This window comes from Leopardus geoffroyi, chromosome E3 (assembly GCF_018350155.1).
Source record: "Leopardus geoffroyi isolate Oge1 chromosome E3, O.geoffroyi_Oge1_pat1.0, whole genome shotgun sequence".
NCBI classification, from domain to species: domain Eukaryota; kingdom Metazoa; phylum Chordata; class Mammalia; order Carnivora; family Felidae; genus Leopardus; species Leopardus geoffroyi.
This window is the reverse complement of record NC_059340.1, coordinates 3,220,724-3,244,543: the sequence shown is the minus strand read 5'-3', so window position 1 is coordinate 3,244,543 and position 23,820 is coordinate 3,220,724. Positions and strand designations below refer to the sequence as shown.

General features: G+C 50.5%; 1 protein-coding gene across 1 annotated transcript in view; it reads right to left on the bottom strand.

The window, feature by feature from the left end:
• The window catches only part of SDK1 (sidekick cell adhesion molecule 1), an 888,340-nt gene that overhangs the window by 186,057 nt on the left and 678,463 nt on the right, over window positions 1–23,820 (bottom strand). The window contains exon 15 of the mRNA XM_045462082.1: window positions 22,038–22,174. Within this exon, the coding sequence (XP_045318038.1) occupies window positions 22,038–22,174 (137 nt within the window). The remainder of the gene's footprint in view (window positions 1–22,037; window positions 22,175–23,820) is intronic.

Below are 23,820 nucleotides of genomic sequence, written 5' to 3'. Positions count from 1 at the left end.
ATGTGGCAGTTTAAACGCAACCAAAATATTCCTCGCTCCTGCGCTCTCTGTCAGCTCACACGGTTAGGCAGATTGCAGATTTGTCTCCCAGAAAAGGATGCCGCACATGTCACCAAATGATAAATAAAAACTATATTCATTAACATTTTAATAAAAGAGGAAATGAGCATGATAAAGACAGATGGGCTGTGCATTTTGCAACCCATCTGCGTGGCGGCCCATTACAGCACCGCACCCCTGAGTGGCTTTGGCTGGAGGGAGGCGTAATGAAATTCGCAGCGAGTTTAGGATATCTTTGCACCCAGCCCGCGGGCAGGTGCGCAAGAGCGACTCCGTCAGCCAAATGGGCCCTCGCCTGGACGGCTTCAGGGGATTCTGCTGGGCTCCTACACCTTTGTAGGATTTTTTTTTTTTAACAGAGTTTAAACACGCTTTTTGGCCCCATCGTTTCACAGAATGATGCCCCGGAATAAACAAGGCCTGGCAGCGAATTTGAACACCCACTGTCGCTTCTCATTTGGAATCGTCAGGACGCCAGAACTGCATTTTCAAGTTATCAGTGAAGTGAATTGGGGAGGTCGGAGAGGGGGCTTCTTGCGGAAATCAAATTGTCTGTCTTGTTCCTTGGAAGAGGTGCCAAACTCCCTCCCTCTCACCCACACCGGAGATGGTCAGAGAGGCGAGGCATGATTTCCGCGATGGCGTCAGGCGAGGCTCACGTTGCCGACGCTGCGGGCTGTGGGCATGCTCCACACACAGCAGAAGAACCCAAGGACGTGACGCTCAGGACTCACAAGTCCGTGCCGGGAGCGCATCGGGAATGCACGCTGGGTCCTTGGGAGTCACCACAAAGTAGCTACAAACCGCTTCACAACGAAATGAGGCTCTCGAGGGCAGCCCGCGTGGACGCTCACAGGGAGCTGTCTACTGCTAAGCTGGAGTTAGCTGATCCCCCAGCAAAAAAGTTACGCTGCTCTGCAGCACGAAGCCAGTTGGGCTACAAAGGCTGAATCTTTTTTAATTATTTCAAATAAAGCTGCTTCCAAAAATGGCTTTCTGGGAACGCGGTCCTCACCACCAGCTGGGCATTTCAGTGTTCTTGGCCTTTGATTCTCGGTGATATAGGTAATCGATGCTTGACGAAGGTCCCCCTCTCTTTATGTTTCCTTAAAACTGCCACGTGTGCATCCCCAGTTAACTCCAGAAGACCTCACACCAATTTGCCCTTTTGCTTTGGGAGTCTGAGACCCTTCTAGAAGCACCAAATGGCTCGTGGTGATCCGGTTCGCTAAGCAGGTTCCTGTACAGAAAACAGCCATTTGTCCACACGGCTCGTGGAAGAGGCTTCTGTCACATCCACGTAACTGGACTTGGTTGGGGAGCAGGGCCCGTCCCTGCCAAGTCACAGTCCAGTGGAGACAGTTTTCATTCTGAAGACAACACACACAAGTGTCCACGGCTGGCCACCACTCTTTCACGTACAGGTGTCTATTTCTGTTTGAGTTTCTTCTGTAAAAAGGTGGGGGGCAAGTTAAAACCACAGTGAGACCCACCTCCCACCCAGGGGACGGCCACTCTACAGAAAGCAGAGAATGGCCTGGGTGGGTGAGGACGGAGAGAGGCTGGGACTCGTGTGCTGATGGTGGGATGCAGAATTGTGCACGTGCTGGGGAAGACAGTATGGAGGCTCCTCTAAAGACTAAAAACAGAACTGCCATTTGATGCAGCTGTTCCACTTCAAAATATAAACCCCAAAGAGCTGAAAGGAGGGGCTCAAAGAGCTATTTGTTATGAACCCGTCTTCACAGCAGTATTCACAACAACCAAAAGGTGGGAGCAGCCATAGCGTCCGTAGATGGATGGATGGATGGATGGACCAAGCGTGGTCTCTCCGTGCACTGAAATACTATTTAGCCTTGATAAAAGAAAGAAAGAAAGAAAGAAAGAAAGAAAGAAAGAAAGAAAGAAAGAAAGAAAGAAGGAAAGAAAAGCAATTCAAACACACACTCCAACACAGTTAAGCCTTGAAAATAAGGCAGTCACGACAGACACACAGTGTAGGATTCCACCTATATGAGGTCCCTGGAGGAGTCAGATTCGCAGACACAAGGTCGAATGGCAGCTGCCAGGGGTGGAGGGAGGGGGAGACGGGGAGTCCCGTTTAATGGGTACAGGGTTCCAGTTTTTCCAGATGAAAAGAATTCTGGAGATTGGCGGTGCAATGTGAGTGTGCTTTAACACCACTGAATTGTGCATTTAAAACTGGTTAAGACGGCAGATTTTATGTTATGCATATATTACCGCAATTAAACATTTGTTTAAATGGTAAAAAAAAAAAAAAAAATGGGGGAATAACACAACTCCCAAGACAGTCATGGTGAAGAGATGAGCACTGATGCCTCCAGCACAAAGCCTGGCCCGCGGTGGATCCCAGGGCTGGACATCCGGTCCCCCTCCCACCGTCCCCTTCACCCCTCCCACCTTCCCCTCCCTGTTCTGTGCCCCCGACGACCTGCCTGGCAGGGCTGGGCTCTTTCTTACTCATGGGGCGATCCCCCTGTTCTTCTCACGGGGGCAGCTCTAGGCCACCTCTCTGTCTGGACCCTGCAGCAACCCTTGCCTCTGTGTCCTGAGTCACAAGGCTCCACACCTGGGCAGACCTTCCCTTTGGAAACTTCCTCCCGGACTGCTCTAATTCGAGAGTGCCGCCTACTCGAATTAGAGCGGCACCTGACTGACGCGGTGCTCGATAAAACGTCCTTTCTCTCCTTCTTCTTTTTCCGTAGAGCCTGTCAGTAAGCGGACGGCTCACCTGCTCGGTCAGGTAAACCGTATGGTGCAAGTTCAGAAGGGGGCAGAGTCAGAAGGACGGTGGGGGAGCCCGCGGACTGAGACGGTGAGTGTCGGCATGGGGGGCGGGGCAGGGGCACCCGCTGCCTTGCCCGCCCAGGTGCCTTCCCTCCCAGATTCTGCCCTGTGGGATCTGCTCCTTCACTCGGAGTATAAACAACTCCTCAAAGTGTGTCACCCCATCCGGGGGATCTGCTGATGATAGGCAACAGGGCCTATTAGTCTGCCCTGTACCCTGGGGTCCCGCTCAGTCTGCGGGCTGCATCGACAGAACTCTTTATTTATTCTTTTCCTCCTTCCTACTAGAAGATAAAAGGTCTGGCAGGAAGAGAGATTAAACCGAGCACTAATACAAATGAACCTGATCCATCTCACAGGCACTCTGATTTGTACCAAAAAAAAAAAAAAAAAAAAGTAGTTTGGGAAGGATTTGCTCATTCACAAGCCTCTGAGCTGCAAGCTTGCCGAGACTGTTAAAATTTAAATAGCAGGTCTGCTCCTGACAATCCATAAGCAAAATCCCTTTAAAAGGTTCTCCTCCAGGTCCTCAGAAAAAAGTCCCACAAGATGCTGTCGGAGGGGCTGGAATGTAGAGGATTCTTTTGATAAAGGAAACCATCCCATAAAAGTTACAATAGCTTTTTCCTCCCCTTCAGGGATGGCTCCTGCCCTCTGATCTAGAAGCCTGAGGAATTTCAGTCTTCCCCAGTCGGGCTATGAAACAAACCTCTGCTCCACAAAGAGCGTCACTGATCTTCCTGTTACCTTCAAGTGCCCAGAACCCCCGAGGAGGTCACCGCTCCTTCGCCCTGTCTACTGCTGAAAAAGCTTCACAAATGTGCTGGGAGCTTTCTCCAATAAGAAAGAGCATTATCATGTTCTCAATCAAAGGTATCTTAGGAAGGGAAATACTTTTTCAAAGAAAAATTCAATTGCCACAAGAACCATTATTATTAATGCCCGAGGTCTGTATGGCCGCTGGCGGTCCGGAAGCGTGTTTGCATCTGTAGGCACGTGGGTCTTCTTGGGGAGAAGGCATCATCTCCTCTCTGACAGATGAGGAAACCAAGACTCAGGGACACAGGAACAACTCCTCCCAAACCTTACAGGCTGTCACTTCCCAGACATGGGGACGGATCAAACACCACTAAAGGCAGAGGAGCTGGGCTTCCAGCATCTCCTTGTGAGTGAGCGGGAAGTATCCAGCAAATGCCCAGGCACCCCTGACACACACACACACACACACACACACACACACACACACATTCTCTCTCTCTCTCTCTCTCTCTCTCTCAGAGAACGCACAAAGCCAAAAGCCAAATGCAAATTCACTCCAGTCTCTGGGCAATAAAGGAGATGCAGGAACGCATTAAATGACACCACACGGAAGCAATCAGCCAAACCCCGGACTTGGGACATTCTACAGGACAGACGCCCTGGCCTCTGTACCAGGTGAGGGCAGGGGAAAGGGGGGTGAGGCTCTTGTTGATGAAGCAATGGACGGACCTCATTTGGATCTGGATTTGGATTCAAAAGAATCAACTGTGAAAAGTCATTAAAAAAAAAAAGAAAGCATTTGAAGATGACAAAAGGAAATGAAAATACATTCCATGCTCATGGATTAGAAGAACAAATACTGTTAAAATGTCTGTACTACCCAAAGCAATCTATACATTTAATGCAATTCCACCAGCACTTTTCACAGAGCTAGAAGAAACAATCCTAAAATTTGTATGGAACCACAGAAGACCCCGAATAGCCGAAGCAATCTCGAAAAAGAAGAGCAAAGCTGGAGGCATCACATTTCTGGAACTCAAGGTATATTACGAACCTGTAGTGATCAAGACGGTACGGTCCTGGCAGAAAAACAGACACAAAGATCAATAGAATGTAATAGAAAACCCAGAAATGAACCCACAACTCTATGGTCAACTGATCTTTGACAAAGCAGGAAAGGACATCCAAAGGAAAAAAGACAGTCTCTTCAACAAACGGTGCTGGGAAAACTGGACACAACATGCAGAAGAATGAAACTGGACCACTTTCCCACACCATACACAAAAATAAACTCAAAATGGAGTAAGGACCTAAATGTGAGACAGGTAACCACTAAAATTCTAAAGGAGGACAAAGGCAACAACCTCTTTGACCTCGGCCGCAGCGACTTCTTACTCAACACGTCTCCAGAGGCAAGGGAAACAAAAGCAAAAATGAACTACTGGGACCTCATCAAAATAAAAAACTTCTGCACTGCAAAGGAAACAATCAGCAAAACTAAAAGGCAACCGATGGAATGGGAGAAGATATTTGCAAAAGACATATGTGATAAAGGGTTAGCGTCCAAAATCTATAAAGAACTTACAAAACTCAACACAGAAAAAACCCAGTTTGAAAATGGGCGGAAGACACGAATAGACATTTTTTCCAAAGAAGACATCCAGATGGCTAAACAGACACATGAAAAGATGCTCAACATCACTCATCATCACGGAAATACAAATCAAAACGACAATGAGATACCACCTGACACATGTCAGAATGGCTAAAATTAACAACTCAGGCAACAACAGATATTGGCGAGGATGCGGACAAAGAGGAACCCTGTTACTCTGTCAGTGGGAAAGCAAACTGGTGCAGCCACTCTGGAGAACAGTATGGAGGGTCCTCAAAAAGTTAAGAATAGAACTACCCTATGGTGCAGCAATTGCACTACTAGGTATTTATCCAAAGGATACAAAAACACTGATTCAAAGAGATATTTGCACCCCAATGTTTACAGCAGCACTATCTATAATAGCCAGATTATGTAAAGAGCCCAAGTGTCCATCAGCTGATGAACAGATAAAGAAGATGTGGTTTATATATACAATGGAATACTACTTGGCAATGAAAAAGAAGGAAATCCTGCCATTTGCAATGGCAGGGATGGAGTTAGAGAGCATAATGCTAAGTGAAACAAGTCAGTCAGAGACAAATACCATATGACTTCGCTCACACTGTGGAATTTAAGAAACAAAATAAAGAAACCTAGAGTGGGGGAGAGAAAAACCAAGAAACAGACTCTTAACTATAGAGAAAAAAACCAAAGGTTGATGGAGGGAGGAGAGTGAGTGGGTGATGGGCTAGATGGGTGATGGGGATTGTGGAAGGCACTGGTGATGAACACCAGGTATTACGTGTAAGTGATGAATCACTAAATTCTACACCTGAAACTAATATTACACTTTATGTTAACGAACCGGAATTTAAAGAAAGACATTTAAAAAAAGCAACTAGAGACATTTAAATATGGACTGAGTATAAGATGATATTAAGGATTACCACTAATCTTGTTGGGTGTGATGTCCTTTACTTGAGCTATGTACTGAATCACTTAAGGTCGAAATGACATAACGTCTGGGATTTTCTTAAAAATCCTCTAGCAAAACAAACAAACAAGGTGGGGACTTGATGGAACAAATACGGTAATATGCAAATGGTACTGACAGTGAACACATGAACGAATATCCTGTACCTTTGTGTATACGTAGCACTTTTCATAATAAGAAGTTCCTAGAAAGTGACTGTTTTGTCACAACATTGCCAGCACTGAGCACTGTGACCGTATTAAGTCAGACATTTGGTAGATGAAATATGTGATTTCACTGATGCTTTGCCTTGTAGTGTTTCTTATTATGAGAATGCGCGTTCTTGCATTAAAACAACTTCCCCTAGGTCACAGAGCAAGTTAAGTGGAAGAATTAAGATGCAAATTTTATTCTTTTCCTAATTCGAATTCCAGTGCTCTTTTGGCTACAACAGTCTGAGTATTGTGTCTCCTAAAATATAAGCTTCGGGTTAGAATAAGAATGGCTACCCTTTCAAGTAGCCGCCCACAGGATGAACTCCACCAGAATCCGTTTTGCTCATTGGTAGATCCTGGGCACTACAAGAGTGCCCCACGTGAAGCAGGAACCCAATAAATATTCGTTCAGCGAGAGCACCTGCCACGTCCTGGGCACTCTGGGTAACTGTGTCACACACTGAACCTTCACAGTAACCTCATGGCATTTATGATCATCCTCTTGCTCATACAAGGAAAGGAGGCACTGACCCACGGATCACGATCTGGTCCTTCCACCGTGGGGGCAACTCCCAGACGGAGGCAACTCTGTTCTTTCGATGTCTCTCTACTGGTCATAATGAGTGTTAAAGCTCGCAAGTCAAGGGCTTGGTCACAGAGATGACCCGGAAGCAGAGCTATGCTCCTGGCCCAAAGCCTTCGAGGGCTCAGTCATGTGGCTCTCCTTCCCCACACAGGGCTGTTGAGACACTAAGTGGAAGTTCTGTGGGCTTCTTGGTAAGGTACCGCACTCTCGGGGCGGGCGCTTGGATGACGCCGCACTTCCTGGTGCTTAAAGCTTTAGCCTCTCCAGCACCCACAGCGATAAGGTGCGTTGATGCCCCTCCCCACTAAGTGAAGGGAAAGGAATGGCACTTTGCTGCGTGCTCTTCCTTCTGGAACCCCAAAATGCTGGCCTAGTCATCAGAAAAATATCCACAAATCCCAACCTGGTGATGTCCTACAAAACACCTGAGCATCAGTCCTCAAGGCTGTGAAGGTCGTCACAAGTCTGAGAAACTGTCCTGCTAAGAGGAGGCTAAGGAGACACAGCGGCTAAATGTGGTGTGGTGGCCTGGACGGGGTCCAGGGACAGAAGAAAGACATTCGTGAAAAACTGAAGGAATCCGGAATAAAGCATGGACTTTAGGTAATGATAATACGTCAACATTCGTTCATGAATTGTGAGGCAGGTACCACACAGATGCAAGATGTCATAATAGGGGAAACAGGGTATGGGGCTTTTGGAAATTCTCTGTCTTCACAATAATTCTGGAAACCTAAAACTCCTCTAAAATAAATCGCAAGAGAAGAAAAGGCCTGTCAAAGAGTTGGTGAGAACCAGGAAGGAGAGGGCAAGCTGTGCCACACAGCGCAGGACTCGCGTGGGAAGGCCCTGTGTGGTGTGCGGGAGAAGACAGCCGTGTGTGTGAGTTCACAAGGGGAGGCCCGGATGGCGGACTCAGAGCCTTTGCAGAACAGAGTTTCAGGCCACCGTGATCGTTCCTGACGCTGGAGCCCTGGAGGGCGGGCCGTCCCAGATGTGGCTCACTGGCATCTCTCAGTGTCTGGGGGGCATGCTGGCTTTGGGGGTTAGTGACAACAAGGGGCCAGGTCCCCCACAGCTGTAAACAGTCATCACTGAATGTCCGCAGGGTAGGAGGCTAGCATCAGCTCTGGGAGTCGGAAGGACGGAGGGACCTTGGGCTCAGCCCGCACCTGCGCTGGCCCTGCCCAAGGCCCGCAGAAGCCCTTTAGGTTTTGAATAGATTACCATAACAAGGGCTCCAAAATTACTGAGCCATACAAATCCTGAAACCACCCAGGGAACCGTATGCCCAGGAAGTAATACAAAAAGGTGGAAAAAAATACATGCATATAAAATATGTACTATGTTAATTATATATAAATTATATATACGTGTATAAATTATGTATATAATTATATACACATATATAAATTATACATATATAATTATATATAAGTTATATACACACATATAAATTATTTATATAATTATACATACATATATGACACATAATTATATATAAATTATATGTACATATATAAGTTATACATAAATTATATAAGTATATAAAAATTATAATTATATACGCATATATGAATCATATATATAATTACATATAAATTGTGTATATAAATTATTTATATATAAAAATACATCATAGAAAGTACGAATTCATTAACGAAAATCTGGAAAAGAGAATAAGAGAAGAAAATGAAACAAAATAGGCATAGATCCATTCTTTTTAAAAAATTTTTTTTTTCAACGTTTATTTATTTTTTTGGGACAGAGAGAGACAGAGCATGAACAGGGGAGGGGCAGAGAGAGAGGGAGACACAGAATCGGAAACAGGCTCCAGGCTCTGAGCCATCAGCCCAGAGCCTGACGCGGGGCTCGAACTCACGGACCGCGAGATCGTGACCTGGCTGAAGTCGGACGCTTAACCGACTGCGCCACCCAGGCGCCCCTGGCATAGATCCATTCTACAGTCTTTTAAAACTGTTTTCAAGATTTTTTTGAGTGCTTTGTGCAATTATTTTCAAGCTTCTCGGAGAGCAGTCCGCCCTACGTGTCGGCGTCCAGCTCACTGAGCTGCGGGATTGAGTGTGGCGGGACGGCTACCGTTTGCTCCCCTACGTTGAAGTTCCCGCCGTCCCGTGAGAGAAGCGTGGTTTCAGGGCCTAGCCCGGGCCCAGTGAGCTGGCACCCCAGGCCCCTCTCCCACTCAGGAGGCAAGCATGCCCGGCGTCAAGCAGCGGTTTCTCTCGGCCTATTCAAAGGTCCTGTGGACACCGGGAGAGAGGCAGCAATGCTAACTAGTCCTGCAAAGGTCAGGAAGATCCTTGTGCGGGGCTCTGGTTAGAACTGGTCGCCAGAACGGCAAGACTCGAATCAGTGGGGATGCCGCAGCGGTCCGTTTGTGTCAGTTGGTGGAGAATCTTCAGCACGGACACTCCGGAAAGGACACGACCAGGTCCTCGGGATGGACGGGACTCCACCGAGGTGGCACACATCTAGCACAGGTGTCAAAGAACGCTGTGGCTCGGGCCTGCTGTGGCGACCCCGGGAGATAAGGCTGAGGCCTCGGGAGGGCCGGCCATAATCCGCCAGGCTTGGCCGGGGCCGAAAGACACAGACCTGAGTCAGGGAACTTCACTAGACCGGGACAGGGCGGGAAGCAGGCGGCTGCTGCCCAGCCAGGACGAAACCCCAAGGAGCAGAGAGGTGAAGCACAGTGTGGTTCCCCACCTGGGGAGGGTTCCGTGGCAGACGTCCCCTGAGAAACAAGCAAGTGTGTGGGGCTGGGTGGGCAAAAATGCACCGAGTTTGGCCTTCGAAGTTAAGAACGAAAGCACCGAGCATTTGGGAAGTAAATGAATCTCCCTCCCTCACGAGGGCACATGGCCGAGGCAATGACAGGAAAGGCTTTGGGACCTTACATGGTTCACGTCTGAGGGACTGGGGCCTCTGAACTGTGGGTAAGACCCCAAATGTGCCTGAGGCTCGGGTCCACAAGGGGACACACACTCCCGGTGAGGGCCTGAACTGGAGAAGCCATTTGCTTCGGAGAGGTGGAAAGAAGCCAGGAAGGCTGGAAGCAGGGATTGGACAAACCCAGAAGGGTAGGGGGAACCGAGCCGCGGGCAGGAGCCATACCGTGACGGCGGCAGTGCACCCCCCCACGATGGACAGCTCAAACCCTGGCTGGCAGGTGACCGGGTGGAACTGGGGGGCCCTCTCCGCATAAAAGGGGCCCCCAGCTTTAGGGAAGACACATCCTAGGGCCACTGGTATTCTGCACTGAGTGGTCACAAGGGGCAGACCTGTGCATCAATTTGCATCGGTGTGGGACAGGCTTGGGAAGGGCCCCCCACGAGGTGAGCAGAGGCTGTGGGAGCCTCTGTGGGCTCCCTGCCCACCTCCACATCTTGCGGAGTACAGAGAGAGAGAACCCCCAAGCCCTCTACCTCAGCCCCTCTCTGGGCCTATGACACAGCAGGATAACAAAGATCAGTAAATATCTGGGACACTGGGACAATAAAATCCTGCATGGACTTTAAAATGGGAGCAAATGCCCTTAACGCGAGGTTCCGTATGCAAAAGCCCAAAGAAAAATGAGCTGAGCCATAAAATACTTCCTAACAACTCTGAGGTTGTTAGAAAATACCTGTATGAGCTACGTTTAGAAGACAGCATTCAAACGATTTGAAGCACAGAGAACAAAGTCTCGGCAACTTGGGCACGCAAAACAGCACAAAGCCATCGGCTTTCAAGTGCGTCATCGCAAGCGGGGATGAAGATGTTCGACGTACTGTGTAGTGGCAGTCGGGAGCGGCTTCCACACGGAAGCAAATGAGCTCGTGGGGAGCAGTGCGCAAGACAGCTGCCCGGCCCTGCCTGAAAAGACTCTGTGGCCACGGAAGAAAGAGCTGAGCCACACGGCCTCGAGATCCTCTCTGCGGAGGAAGGAGGGCCCTTTCCGCCTCTCCTAACGATGCCGGGAAGGGGCTTGGGAGAGGCCCCGGGCCCCAGGGAATGCCCTCCAAAAGCTAGTCTCCGACCAGCCGTGGACGTGAGGTGCCCCACTCAAGAAAGCAGTGGCCACTAGAACGTTCTCTACTCGAGAAAAGACACGCCGCCTGTGGGAAATCGCCACCTCAACCCCAAAGCATCATCTTAAACCCAGCACGCTCCGGCCAGGCTGGCCGACCATCCCCCCAGACTGACGCCTCAGTGCGGGCTTGCAACCCTCCGGCTCAGGCCCGGGGTTCCCGGCCGCCCTTGGCCCTCTTCCTTCCAGGGAACTCAGCCATCAGTTCAGAAAAAGCAACCTCCCTGCTCTCTCCTTCCGCCTCTGAACCTCACACCACCACAGCCAGGTCCATCCACCAGCTTCTAGAGGCGCTCCCATGGCGTCGCTCGATGACTTTGCATGGCTCTCTATGGTTTAGGACTTTGTTCTGGCATCGCTTGGTCCCTCTGTGTGCGGGCATCTGTGTGTGTGTGTGCGCGCGCGTACGCACACGTGTGCAGTCTGCTTTTATTTTTTTTAAGTTTATTTATTTATTTTGAGAGAGCATGAACAGGGACAAGCCAGAGAAAGAGAGAGAGAGAATCTGAAGCAGGCTCCACACAGAGCCTGAGGTGGGGCTCAAACTCACAAACTGAGATCATGACCCGAGCCCAAACCAAGAGTCAGACGCTTAACCGACTGAACCGCCCAGGTGCCCCTGGAGGTCTGCTGCTTTTAAAGAAGATTTAGACATCGTTAAGTGAAAATACACATAAAATTGGATATAAAGTGAAAATAAAAAACAAATCCAAAATCACGAAGGAGGGGAAGACAGCGGGATGTTGGGAGCACCCAGGATGACTCAGGTATCCAGCTAAGCACTCAGTTTAGCTTCGGGCTTCCTGGAGGCCAAAGGAAAAAGCACCACGCTGGATGGCAGAGTTTGAAAAGAAAGCTGCGGAATTGCTCAGGAGAAACAGACGTGTCTTCACGGCAGAGATGCCGGCCGCAGGGACGACTCTGCCCGAGACCCAGCGAGAGACGCGGAGACGCAGACGTGTTCTTCCAACCTCATGTTTCTTCTGGCACGTCTTCAGCAAAGAGGAAGTAAGGTATTAACTTGCGGGAGACAGTGTTCCTCTCCAAGTTAAGGACAAATACATTAACTTCAACCTTGAGGCTCAGGCACCTCATGTGGTGATGGTGACCAAGTTGCCCACCGCGTCACCTCTGAAAGGCACATAGAGGACGGTCCTCCGGGAATCTGTGTCAGGGCCGTGGAGCTGCGGGATGCTCGTGTGTGGGAGGTGTAGGGCATCGCTAAGTGGAATGTTGGTATTTTAGGAATAATTTGCCTAGAAAGAATACATTTCCATAAAAATTTAAAAAATCAGAAGAACCACGAATGGTAGGAGGAATGTATTAAACGATGAAAAACTTGTTTCAAATCAATATCATATTCATTTCTACGAATTTCAGGAACAGGCCAATCCAACGTATGGAGGAGGAGGGCTGCAGAGTGCCTGCCCTTGCCAGAGAAAGACCGTGGAGAAGGGTCAGGAGGGAACCTCCCGGTCTGCGGAAACATTTCGTATCTCATTTGCAGTACGAGCTATGTGCTGTGTATGTATTTGTAAAACTCGCTTAAGATCTCTGCATTTCATAATATGTAAATTATGCATCAATAAGCAACCAAAAGTCAATATCATGTATAACAATAAAACCCTGGTAGATATTCCACTGAGATCAGAGAGTGAAAGAGAGGCACTACTGTGCTGATTATTCTTTTAAATTATTCTAACCCTGTAAGTTTTGTTTTATTTTATTTTTAATTTAATTTTATTTCACAGAGAGAAAGGGAGAGAGCATGAGTGGGGGAGAGGGGCAGAGGGAGACAATATCTCAAGCAGGATCCACGCTCTGTGCAGAGCACAAGGCGGGGCTCGATCCCACGACCCAGGGATCATGACCTGAGGTGAAATCAAGAGTCGGATGCTCAACTGACCGAGCCACCCAGGCGCCCCTACCCTGTGAGATTATTTTTTTAAAAAACAGGAAACAATAAGTTTCTATTACTTGGAGAAGATATGATTGCCTACCTTGAAAACAAAGAGGACCGATTGGAAAATCATTAGAATAAGAGAATACGGAAAGCGGCTGGATGGAGAACAAACACTGGAACCAGGGCTGTAGCCACAACCCCAAATTTAGAACTAGCTGCCAGACAGAATAGAAAGGCGATCCCATTCTCAGTAGCAGTAAGACGGAATCTTAGGATAACCTCAACAAAAAAGTGTCAAACCAATGGGTGCAAACCTGCCAACTTCCCTAGATGATTCAAAAAAAAAGAGCTCATGCAACGGAGAAGCATGTTATTTTCTGGATGGGAAGACAGAATCTCCAAGAAGTCAGTTCTCATCAAACTTCTCATAAGCTTAATGTCACTAAAAAGTCAATGGGACTATTTTTGAAACCTGACAAAATAATTCCGATTTTTTTTTTTAAGAAAAATAAACAGGCAACAAGAACTAGCAAAAATCTGATAAGACGAAAGAACTTTGCTTTATCAGCAATTAATACACATTTTGGAACTAAAACAACTAAAATATAAACCAGGCCAAAAACCAGATGATGAATCGGTGATCCAAATAAACCCCCCTAAACAGACTTTTATATAAACAGGGCCTCTTAATACATAAAAAGGGAAACATTCATGAATAAATGGATTATTCAATGAACTGTGTTGGGAAGATGAGGGTCATTTGGAAAAAATAAAAATTCTAAGTTCAAACTTACATCTTAGTTCAGATGAGTTTTTAAGAGTTAAATGTGTGAAAAAGTAAAGGTTTAAAAATCAGATGAGAGGAGCCTGGATGGCTCAGTCGATTAAGCATCCGACTTCAGCTCAGGTCATGATCTCAAAGTCCTTGGGTTCCAGCCCCGCATCGGGCTCTGTCCTGACAGCTCGGAGCCTGGAGCCTGCTTCGGATTCTGTGTCTCCCTCTCTCTCTGCCCCTAACCCACTCGCATTCTGTCTGTCTCTCTCAAAAATAAATAAACATTAAAAAAAATTTAAAAAACCCAGATGAGAACTTATAGAACATGTATTTTATGCTTACAAGTGTTGAAGTATCCAAACATAAAAGCAGCGAAATAAATCGTAAACGAAAATACCAATAGATTTACCTATATAAAAACAGAATACTTCTGTATGTCAAAGAGTAATACACAAAAATCAAGAGTAAAAAGTAAATTGAAAAAATACGTGTCACAAATGACAGGAAAAAAACCCTAAGGCTTTGATACAAAAAAAGAGGAAAAGAAATTGACAGATCATAGAGACAAAGCACGAAAAGCCAAGGAACTTGGAAAAATGCGTTCAGGAGGATCAGTAATCAAAGGATAGTGCGAAGTAAAAATCCTCTGAATGAAAACATAGGAGAATATCTTTGTAAACTTGGGAGGAGGAAAAGTATTCTTTAGTGTTTCCTTCTGGATATTTTCACGTGCTGATGTCCTGCCTTTGCTGGTGACCTAAGGGCCTGGTTTGCCTATCGGGTGATTCGATATGGCTGCTAGTGCTACTTGGAGCAGGAGACTGGGGACAGCATCACCCATCCTCAGGGGGAGACCTGGGACAGTGCCCCCTCCCCCTAGGAGGAGACCTGGGACAGCGCCCCCACAGAGGGGGAGAACTGGGAACAGCACACCCCCCAGATGAAGAGATCTGGGAATAGGGCCCCCGGAGAGGACACCTGGGGGCAGCTCCCCTCCCAGAGGAAGAGACAGGGGGCACCGCTTGGAGGAAATGCTACAAGGGAGTTGACCTGAGACAGAAGGTAGGAATGGAGAGAGAATTCCAGACAGGCTGAGCGAGGGGCAGCGGCACCGGGAATTAGGCGTGTTCAGGGGTCTATGAGCCACACCTTGTCGCTCAAGCATAATCAGCGAAGTGAGTGGCTGGAGGTAAACCTGGGGAGGCAGGTGGCAGGCGGACGGAAACAGTGCTGGATACCACGCTCGTCGGCTGAGAATCTAGACTTTAAGCGATGAAATCTCTACGTAGGAAAGAGGGCTGGCTATCTGGCTAGAAGACGGGCTCGGGACTAGTGTCTGAGCTGTCTGGAGCCCTACGCGCTCTGGGGGCCCTGAAGCAGGTTACGGAGGCAGGCCAGGCTCACGCGCAGCCCTGCCGTGGCGCCTTCTCTGAGGGGCCACAGGGTTTCGAGCGGGGAAAGGCCTTCACTCGGGCACATGTGTGTTTGGAGGGCTCCCGCTGGCGTCTCGGTGAGGGTGGGCCTGAGGAGGCGACGTGGAAGGACTCAGGTGATGGGGAGGCAGCCAGTCGGGGCAGAGGTGGCGGGAACGGAGAAGGGTCACGGGCTGGACAGACACGAGGTCAGACGACAGGAGTTACTGAAGATTTGTGGAGGACGGGGGACGGTCTGTGTTTCTAACTTGGAGAAGAAGCTACTTGGGGGAAACGTGATGAGTTCTAGTCTGACAGTTTGAGTCTGCTGAGCCCGTGGGTCAGCTGGGCACGAGTGTCTGGGGCCCAGGGCCAAGGTCAGGGTCATGAACACGTATTAGGGCAGCAGCTTGGGGGAGACAGGTGAGCCACAGCGGCACGGGGGTCACTGCGGGGGGCGGGGGGGTGGGCACAGGTGCACCGCCGTTCAGGACGACCACGACCACAACCGCCCGCCGCCCGTCTTTCAGGACAGCGATGTTTTAGCTTCGGTGGGAAGAGCGGCTGGTGTGAATGAGAGATGAGGGGGTGTCTCTCCGGTGAGGAGGGAAAAGCCCGGAGGGAAGCAGAGCTGGAAGAGAGAGGGTGGACAGGCATTAACTCCCGGAGGACCTGGGGCAGAGGGGCCAAGGGCGTGTGTGGAGGGCAGGAGTTCAAGTCGCAAGGGACTGTAGTGATTGCTTTCACTCTGTGCTTGAAGTAATTTCTCAATTTTTTAAAGATTTACTTATTTATTTTCAATGTTTATTCTTGAGAGAGAGAGACACAATGCGAGTAGGGGAGGAGGAGGGGAGGGGCAGAGAGAGAGAGAGACACAGAACCCGAAGCAGGCTCCAGGCTCTGAGCTGTCGGCATAGAGCCCGATGTGGGGCTTGAACTCAGGAACCACAAAATCCAGACCTGAGCTGAAGTTGGACGCTTAACTGACTGAGCCACCCAGGTGCCCCATTTTCTAAATTTCTTTTAAAGAGAGAGAGAGAGAGCATGTGAGTGGGGGAGAGGGGCAGAGGGAGAGAGAGAGGGGGAGAGAGGGGGGGAAGAGGGAGAGAGAGAGAGGGGGAGAGGGAGAGAGGGGGAGAGGGGGAGAGGGGGAGAGAGGGGGAGGGGGGAGAGAGGGGGAGAGGGGGACAGAGGGGGAGAGGGGGAGAGAGGGGGAGGGGGAGGGGTAGAGGGGGGAGGGGGAGGGGGGAGGGGGAGAGGGGGAGAGAGGGGGAGGGGGGAGAAAGGGGGAGAGGGGGAGAGAGGGGGAGAGGGAGAGAGAAGGGGGAGGGCGAGAGAGAGAGAGAGAAAGAGAAAGCGAAAGGGAGGGGGAGAGAGAGAGAGAAATTGAAAGAGTCTTAAGCAGGCCCCATGCTTAGCATGGAGCCCCACGTGGGGCTGGATCCCCCGACTGCAGTCACGACCTGAGCCTAAATTAAGAGTTGGATGATCAACTGACTGAGGATCGACTCCGTCTGATCCTCGAGCTGAGCCACCCAGGCATCCCACTTTCTAAATTCTTACCAGTGAGCATGCCTAAGTTTAATAATCTGAATTACAAAGTTATTTTATATTTTAATTAACTTCAAAAATTTTAAGGCGTGATGGCCAAACCGTAACTACAAATACCCACGCCTGTTAAAAAACTGAGAGAAGAACCCAGTGGAACGACATAACCTGGATTTTTTGTATAAGTGGGTTTGTCACCCGCGACTACGTGCCGGGGGACACGAGCTAAGGCTGGGAAAAATTCACGGGAAAGGGACCATCTCTCCAGTTGGCGAAAGACCTCAAGTATTGTATTTGAGCCGTGGAAGGAGGGTCTTCGTCCAGTCCCGCTCACGGAACACACGAAGGGCTCAGCTTGGGGCACAGACTAAGCCAAGTGCCGCCTCTCCCAAATACCCGGGTTATCACGGAAGCTCACGGAAACCCTTGCAGGGCTCTCATCCAAATACCAAACGAACACATCCTAAAGGTCCTGGGTAGCTCATTAATTCACGAAGGAGCGAGTAAGATGCTACGAATGTATCAAGAGGGAGTTCAAACGGCGCACCTGTGTCAACAATCAGCAAGGCCGAAATGAATTCACAAACAGGTGCCAGCTCGGTGGGTCACTATCTCCAGGGCCACAACTAGTGACTCCAAGAACCACTGATAACCAGACGCGATGTATTTGCATTTCTAGGGACAAGGATGATTTGCATTACTTACGTTTTCTCCGCGGCCTAGGGGGCTGTAACACAGCTCGAAAGCAATGAAAGGTGCCGGCCTCTACGGAGTCAGAGAGCCCCGCAGCCTGCTGCCGGAGCCGCGTGGTAATCTGTGTTTGATCTGTCTCCGAGTCCACTTCAAAGCCTCGCACCGTGCCTCCCGGCGCTGTCCCGCCTTATCGTCATAATCTCAAAGAAAGATTACTCTTGATCCAATTCAACGAGCACTTAAGAGACTGGGCCAAGCGCTCTCGCTGTTCCCTGCGGTTCTCCACCAGTTTACGGGGTCCGCGCTATCAAGCCGCAAGAGTCCCTGTGCCCTGGTAACGCAGGCCCCCCAGGCTCCCTTGTCTCCCACTAGACCCCATGTGTTCTCAGCTCCCCCCAGTCATGTACCTCAAACTGGGTCTTGGGACACTGCCGCCCTCCTTGAGCCCCGGCTCTGCAAGGAGACGTATCAAACTCTGCAGAGCGAGGCGATCCACAGGACGCCCGTGAGGGCCCAACACGCTCTCTGTACGGGGTTTCAACTCCAGGCAAATGCACAGACAAAGGCTCAGCTTAAGCTCCAGAGTTCTGCTCCATAGAAGCTCTGGAGAGACCTCTCGAAACGGCTGGCATGTGGTGAGAGCAGGTGCTGCAAGGGGCCTGCCCCCCCCCCCCCCCCCCCCCGCCTCCACTAACCAGGCCAGTCTGGCCCCTGCAGGAGGCCGGGTTTCCAGGAGAACGGCATCCCAATCAGCCTGCCAGGGGAAGCTGGCTGCAGACGGTGTCCCAAGTAGCCGGATGGATGGACTGCTGGATGGAGTCATTTAGAATCGCCCACTTGCACAGCGTGGGGTGTAGGCCAAATATCATTTCCATTTTACCGTATTGCTGCTAAGCTGTTCTTTCCGACCATAATTAGCTAGCCTGTTCAGCTGTTTCTTAAGGACACACCGCTTCCTAATAAAAATCCAAACCAGATCCTTGGCCCAGGGGACAGTGCTGGTCTTCCTACTGGCTGTGGCTAGAAGGCGGACAACAGGGTGGACAGCTTCCACATAGCCTGCACTCGTATCCCGTGCAGTAGAAATCAGGATCGGCCCAGAGACGACCACCTAATCCGCTCTAGATTTTTTGTGTAATGATAATAATGCTTGGGGCAAAAATAATAATAGCGTAGAATACTCTAGATTCTTCTATATCACATGCTCTGGAAGAAAACCAGATGGGAGTCTCAGCCAGCTCCAGAAAGGTCCACAGGAGAGCCAGAGGCTAATGAGGGACTAATGATGTTCTTAGGACCCTCTGCGGTGACGTGAAGGGACTGGACGCCCACAGAATCATCCCGTCTGAGCCAGGCTCTCTGTTGGCCATTACGGGTACAAGGAGTATTGGGCCAAGCCCGCCCTTAAGGGATTCAGTCTTGGCAGAAGGCACACCCTGCAGACCAGCAGCTATTACATGTGGGACTAAATAGTCAAGGGGAATACATGGAGTGGTGTGGGGACTTTCAGTGTGGGCACGATGGGGTCGTGGGTCAAGGAGAGGTTTAGAGGAAAGCCATATTTGAGGTGGGACATGAAGACCGAGGAAGAGTTTCCCTCCCCTCCCCCCCCCCCCCCCCCCCCCCCCCCCCGCCAGACGCTCTCGCACGACCCGGCGACCTTCCGGCCCAACACCCCTGCCGTAGTCCCTGCGGAAGCTGGCTGCCTCTGAACGTGCCTTGAGCCTCACGCTTTGGGGCTGATGCTGCCCCTGTCCTCTGCCCAGCCCAAGGGTCGAGGCCTGTCCCCTTTGGAGGCTCTCTGATTGACCTCACACTCCCCCAGCACCGGCGCGTACCTCGGTGGGAGCTCGTTATGGGGCAGGACGCGGTGATGAGCCTGACCTTCCCCCTGCCGTTAACCAGCGGGGACTGGTCACCTCGGCTCCGCATCCCGGCCCGCGGCAGAGTGCTCCGCGTGAAGCAGGTGCCCGACGAGGACCTCGTGTGGCGTGAATGGACAGATGGGTGGAATGAATGACTGCGTGTGAAGCCCGTGCCCGATTCGAGCAAGATGCCCGACTGGCAGAGCCGAGAGCTCCCGCAGTTTGATGAGAAAACGGCTGGTGTGGGCATTTTGAGGCAGTGTCTTATTTTAGTAAATCGAGGATGGTCGAGCACCTGACTTTCAGGAGGGGGTCTAGGACTGTAACCTGAGTCCACCACAGGGGGCGCTACCGGAGAGACCCGAGTCGGTTCACCTGCTGAGTGCCTACCGAGTGCTAGGGACCCAGGACACAGACACGAAGGACGCCCGGGCCTGGTCTCTGCTCCTGTCTCACTCTCTCCACGCAGACCATCATCCGGCCCCACGCTTTTCACAGGTCGCCTGACCAGAACACCCTGAGGAAAACCTTACCTTCTCAGGTGTTTTTAATAAATAATGCCAATGACTCCCCTCTGTGAGCAGACAGCGGTGTATAGACAGGTCCCCATTCACACCCTGACCCCCGATGGGAAGGAAGAGACCACATCGGCCATCAGAGAAGCCTCCGGCAAGGGAAGCAAGGCCTGGGCATCGGGCACCTCATCCTCAGATGGTGCTCAAAATGGAGGCCGTCGTCGCCAAGGGTGTAAATTTAGAAATGCAGGAGTTGGGACTAAAATACGCCTTCTGGGACATCCCTCCATGGACTGGTTTGGGAGGTGCCCAACGCAAGTACGGGCAGGTTCACGGAGCGGCTCCCTTTAATCTCTACACAGACCAGAACCCAAGGCCACCAGCGCCTTCACCTCCGTCATTCACCACCGAGGTGCGAGAGACAAGCGTCTGCCCCGCGAGACTTCTTTGTAAACGCCTGATACTCATTAAGAGCAGGGCCTCCGGAGGCAGACAGCCTGGGTGGAGTCCCGCCCTCAGCCACCACTAGCCGTGTGACTTCCGGCCAGTGACTTACTCTGCACGTCGGGCCCCTGAGCTGTGAAATGAGCATCAACCAGGGCCTGCTGGGGCATGGGCACGTGATGATCTGAAGGAGGAAACGGCATCAGGACGGGGGAGAAGTACAACAGGTAATTAGCAGAAGCTCGGTGAGTTAAGTCAGCAGCTACAGAAGAGCGTGCGAGCTGGCGAGCGCCTAGGAAAAGCGGTCACCAAGACTGTAGGACGTCTCTGCCTGCAGAACTGAGCGGGCCAGCGAGCCATGCGGACTTCGGCCAGGCTGACTCAGGTTTCGGCAGAGGGCACCCCGAGAGAGAACCATTCCCAGCTGTCCTGGAACAGACACCCAATTATAATGACAATGTCACGATGAGACAAGCCAGGGGCCCCGTGATGTTGACCGTCACAGGAGTCCAGCTCTTTGTGGTCTGGCTAGCTCCTCGCAGGGGGAGGCCCGGGAGGAGTTTGGAATAACGGCCGAGGGAGGATGCTAGCTTGGATGGTGAAAGCTTACACTGAGCCAGTGTGCTGGAAAGCGTCTTTGAGGAGGTGACAGTGAAGGGTGACGGTCCAGCCCCGTGAGTGTTCCAGACGAGGGAAACGGGGCCATGCGGGCAGCCCGTGAAACCAGCGTGCCTTGCACATGCCGGGCACAGAGCAGAGTGGGAAGGGGGTGGTAGGTGACAGTGCTCAGGCTCCGAGGAAGGTTTCCTTCTAAGCCCTGTGGGGGCGGGGGGAGATGTTAAGATCAGTGTCCCTGCCTGGGTAAGAATGCTTTGGAAGAGAAGAAGAGTAGAGGCAGGGGCACCAGTTGGAGGCTGTCCTGGTGACAGAGACCGGGCCCTCCAGAGCTGTGTCCGAGAACGCAGAGCGCGGATGTGGGCGTGGGGTCGGGTGAGGAGAAAGGGGCCCCGGGCCATTCGTGGCGTTCGTCACCAAGGAGGCCTTGGGGCTGGAATGGAGATTAGAAAGGCCGCACCAAGGCACTGAGGATGGTCAGGGTTCAAAGGAGTTGAATTCACTCTGGAGGAGTGTGGGAGACCACTGGACAGAGACATGGAGGAACGGGGCCCTGAGCGTGACTCTGGAGGATTAGGATGCTGGAGAACCCAGATGTCAAGGAAAAGACGCCCCTTGGAATCACAGGGATGCCCTGACTTCCCAAGAAGAGAGTGGAGGGGGCAGGAGAGGAGCCACTGGCCCACAGAGAGGAGGGGAGAACGGTGGCAGGGCGGGGAGCAAAGCCAGCTCCTGCTGGCGGAGGCCAAGGCGTGGGGGAAGGGAGAAGGGGAAGGCCCAGAGAATACTTCGCCCGCGTCCGAGCCAGAGGAGACAGGCAGAAACGCTAACTAGTGCTGTTGCTGGCTCCCAAGCAGCCCCAGGGGGCGGCCCTATTCCCCGCGTCCAAGTTCACCCTTGGGACGGTCCCAACGGGTGTGCGCACAGCCTCCCTGTGGGGCTCAGGCCCAGATCCGGGCTCTCACGGGAGGCTCCCTGTGCTTCCTTGTCGTCCCTCCCAGCCTCCCACGGCACCCTGTATCTTTCCCAAAAGCCACAGTGGGGTTTTTCATTTGGAACTCCGTAGAGCATCATCACATTTTTCTACTGGTTTGGGGTCTGTGCCAGAAGTACAGGTCAAGGACACTGAGTGCGCGGAGAGAAATCCGTCCACGGCAACAACTCTGCTTCAGCACTTACTGTTTTCAGACAGCTCCACGATGTAGTAGAGGACTGGGCTGTTTCCGTCAAAGGGTCGAACCCACGAGAGCGTCACGGCGTGGCTGTGGGAAGAGTTCAGGCTGGCCAGGAGGTTCTGAGGTGAATGAGGCAGTTCACTTGGGTGCAAAGGAACAGGAAGAAAAAAAGGGTGCACATCAGAATCGATGGTTAGCCTGGTTCTCACATCGCACAGTCCCGGTGGGGAATGTTTTGAAAACGGAAACATAAACTATGCCCCGGACACAAATTCTGACCACCTCTCCGCCCGAAAACCTTCTCCATTCACAATGTGGTTGTTTCGCCAAAGATATTTGATTTAATCCTTCTGGTAGAGATTAAAGGGTTGATGGCTTTGGGATTAGATGGGGAGGGAGTGCCAAGTTTTACACAGTATAGTATTTAATTGAGAAAATTCAGTCAGCAATTTGTTCTTACAACCCGAAGCTGTTAATGGGAAGGCGGAGAGCCACAGAAACAGGAAAGGGCCTAGGAAATAAGATTTAACTTGGGAAATTCTGGACCCTAGTCACTTGGGCTCATTCGCCAAAATGTCCACAGGTATCCCCAGACAGTGGCTGCCTCTTCTTTGACCACATGACGTTGTGGCGTCATTCTGTCTTCTGCGAGATAACGGGGTTTGGGGGAAGAACTCAGAGGAATGTGGAGAAATCTCGAAAACCCCATGGGAATAGTAAACAGAACATCAGCAGGGCTGTAGAATGGAAACACAGTTGAAGCAAATAAATACAGAAAGGGGTTTACTAATAGAAAAGGTCTTTACTGGGATCTACTGGTGACAAAGCTTCAAAGTCCAATTGTATGGTTTCTCCTCAGTCTGCAACCATACAATCCCTTTCTTTCTTTTCCTTCCTTCCTTCCTTCCTTCCTTCCTTCCTTCCTTCCTTCAAGAGATTAAGTGCAGGAGGGGCAGAGAGAGACTGGGAGAGAGAATCCCAAGCAGGCTCCATGCCGGCAGCACAGAGCCCAAGGTGGGGATCGAACTCACGAGCAATGAGACCATGACCTGAGCCAAAATTCAGAGCCGGATGCTTAAATGACTGAGCTGCCCAGGCGCCCCTGCAATCACACCATCCTAAGTAGCCCTAGTCTGGTGCTTAACCTTCATGTCTCACAAATTAGGGAGCAGCACCCTGTTTCGTGGCCGTCGGGAACAGCTTTCTCTATAAACGTCCTCAGGTGGTACTGGGAGAGGGGTGCCATGTGGACCCGTTTCACCCACTAGCTAGTCTGTGGTCTCTCTGAGACATCAATTACCGCTGACCCACATAGGTCAGCACAAAGAGCCATAATTATACTTGATATTTTTAATTTAAAAAGCATACTCATTACACTTTGAAATTTATTAAGCTGTTATGTGTGTGCAGCTACCTAAGAAACACAGCTCTCTCTAACCCAGGCACACGGTTAATAAACAAACTAATATTTCCAGTGTAGACGGAGACTTTAAATTAGTACAATAAAGAATCAACTTGAGCCTGAAATGTTGGCTTGTTTTCTCTTTAGTTGTGAATTAGGTTTTAAATCAGAAAGGGAGCTTTTATTTCTGTTGAGCTCTCCAGTAACTGATTCTTCCTTAAATTCCCAGTGAAGACGCCTATGAAGGACATGCCAGGAAAAAATATCTCTTCTCCTTTCCCTGTGCCCCATTTTCCTACTGGAATTGGGTTGTTCTCAAACCAAACCACAGTTGTTGAAATCGTCCCAACCTGAAAACAAACTGAGATAAACTTGGGTAAGTATT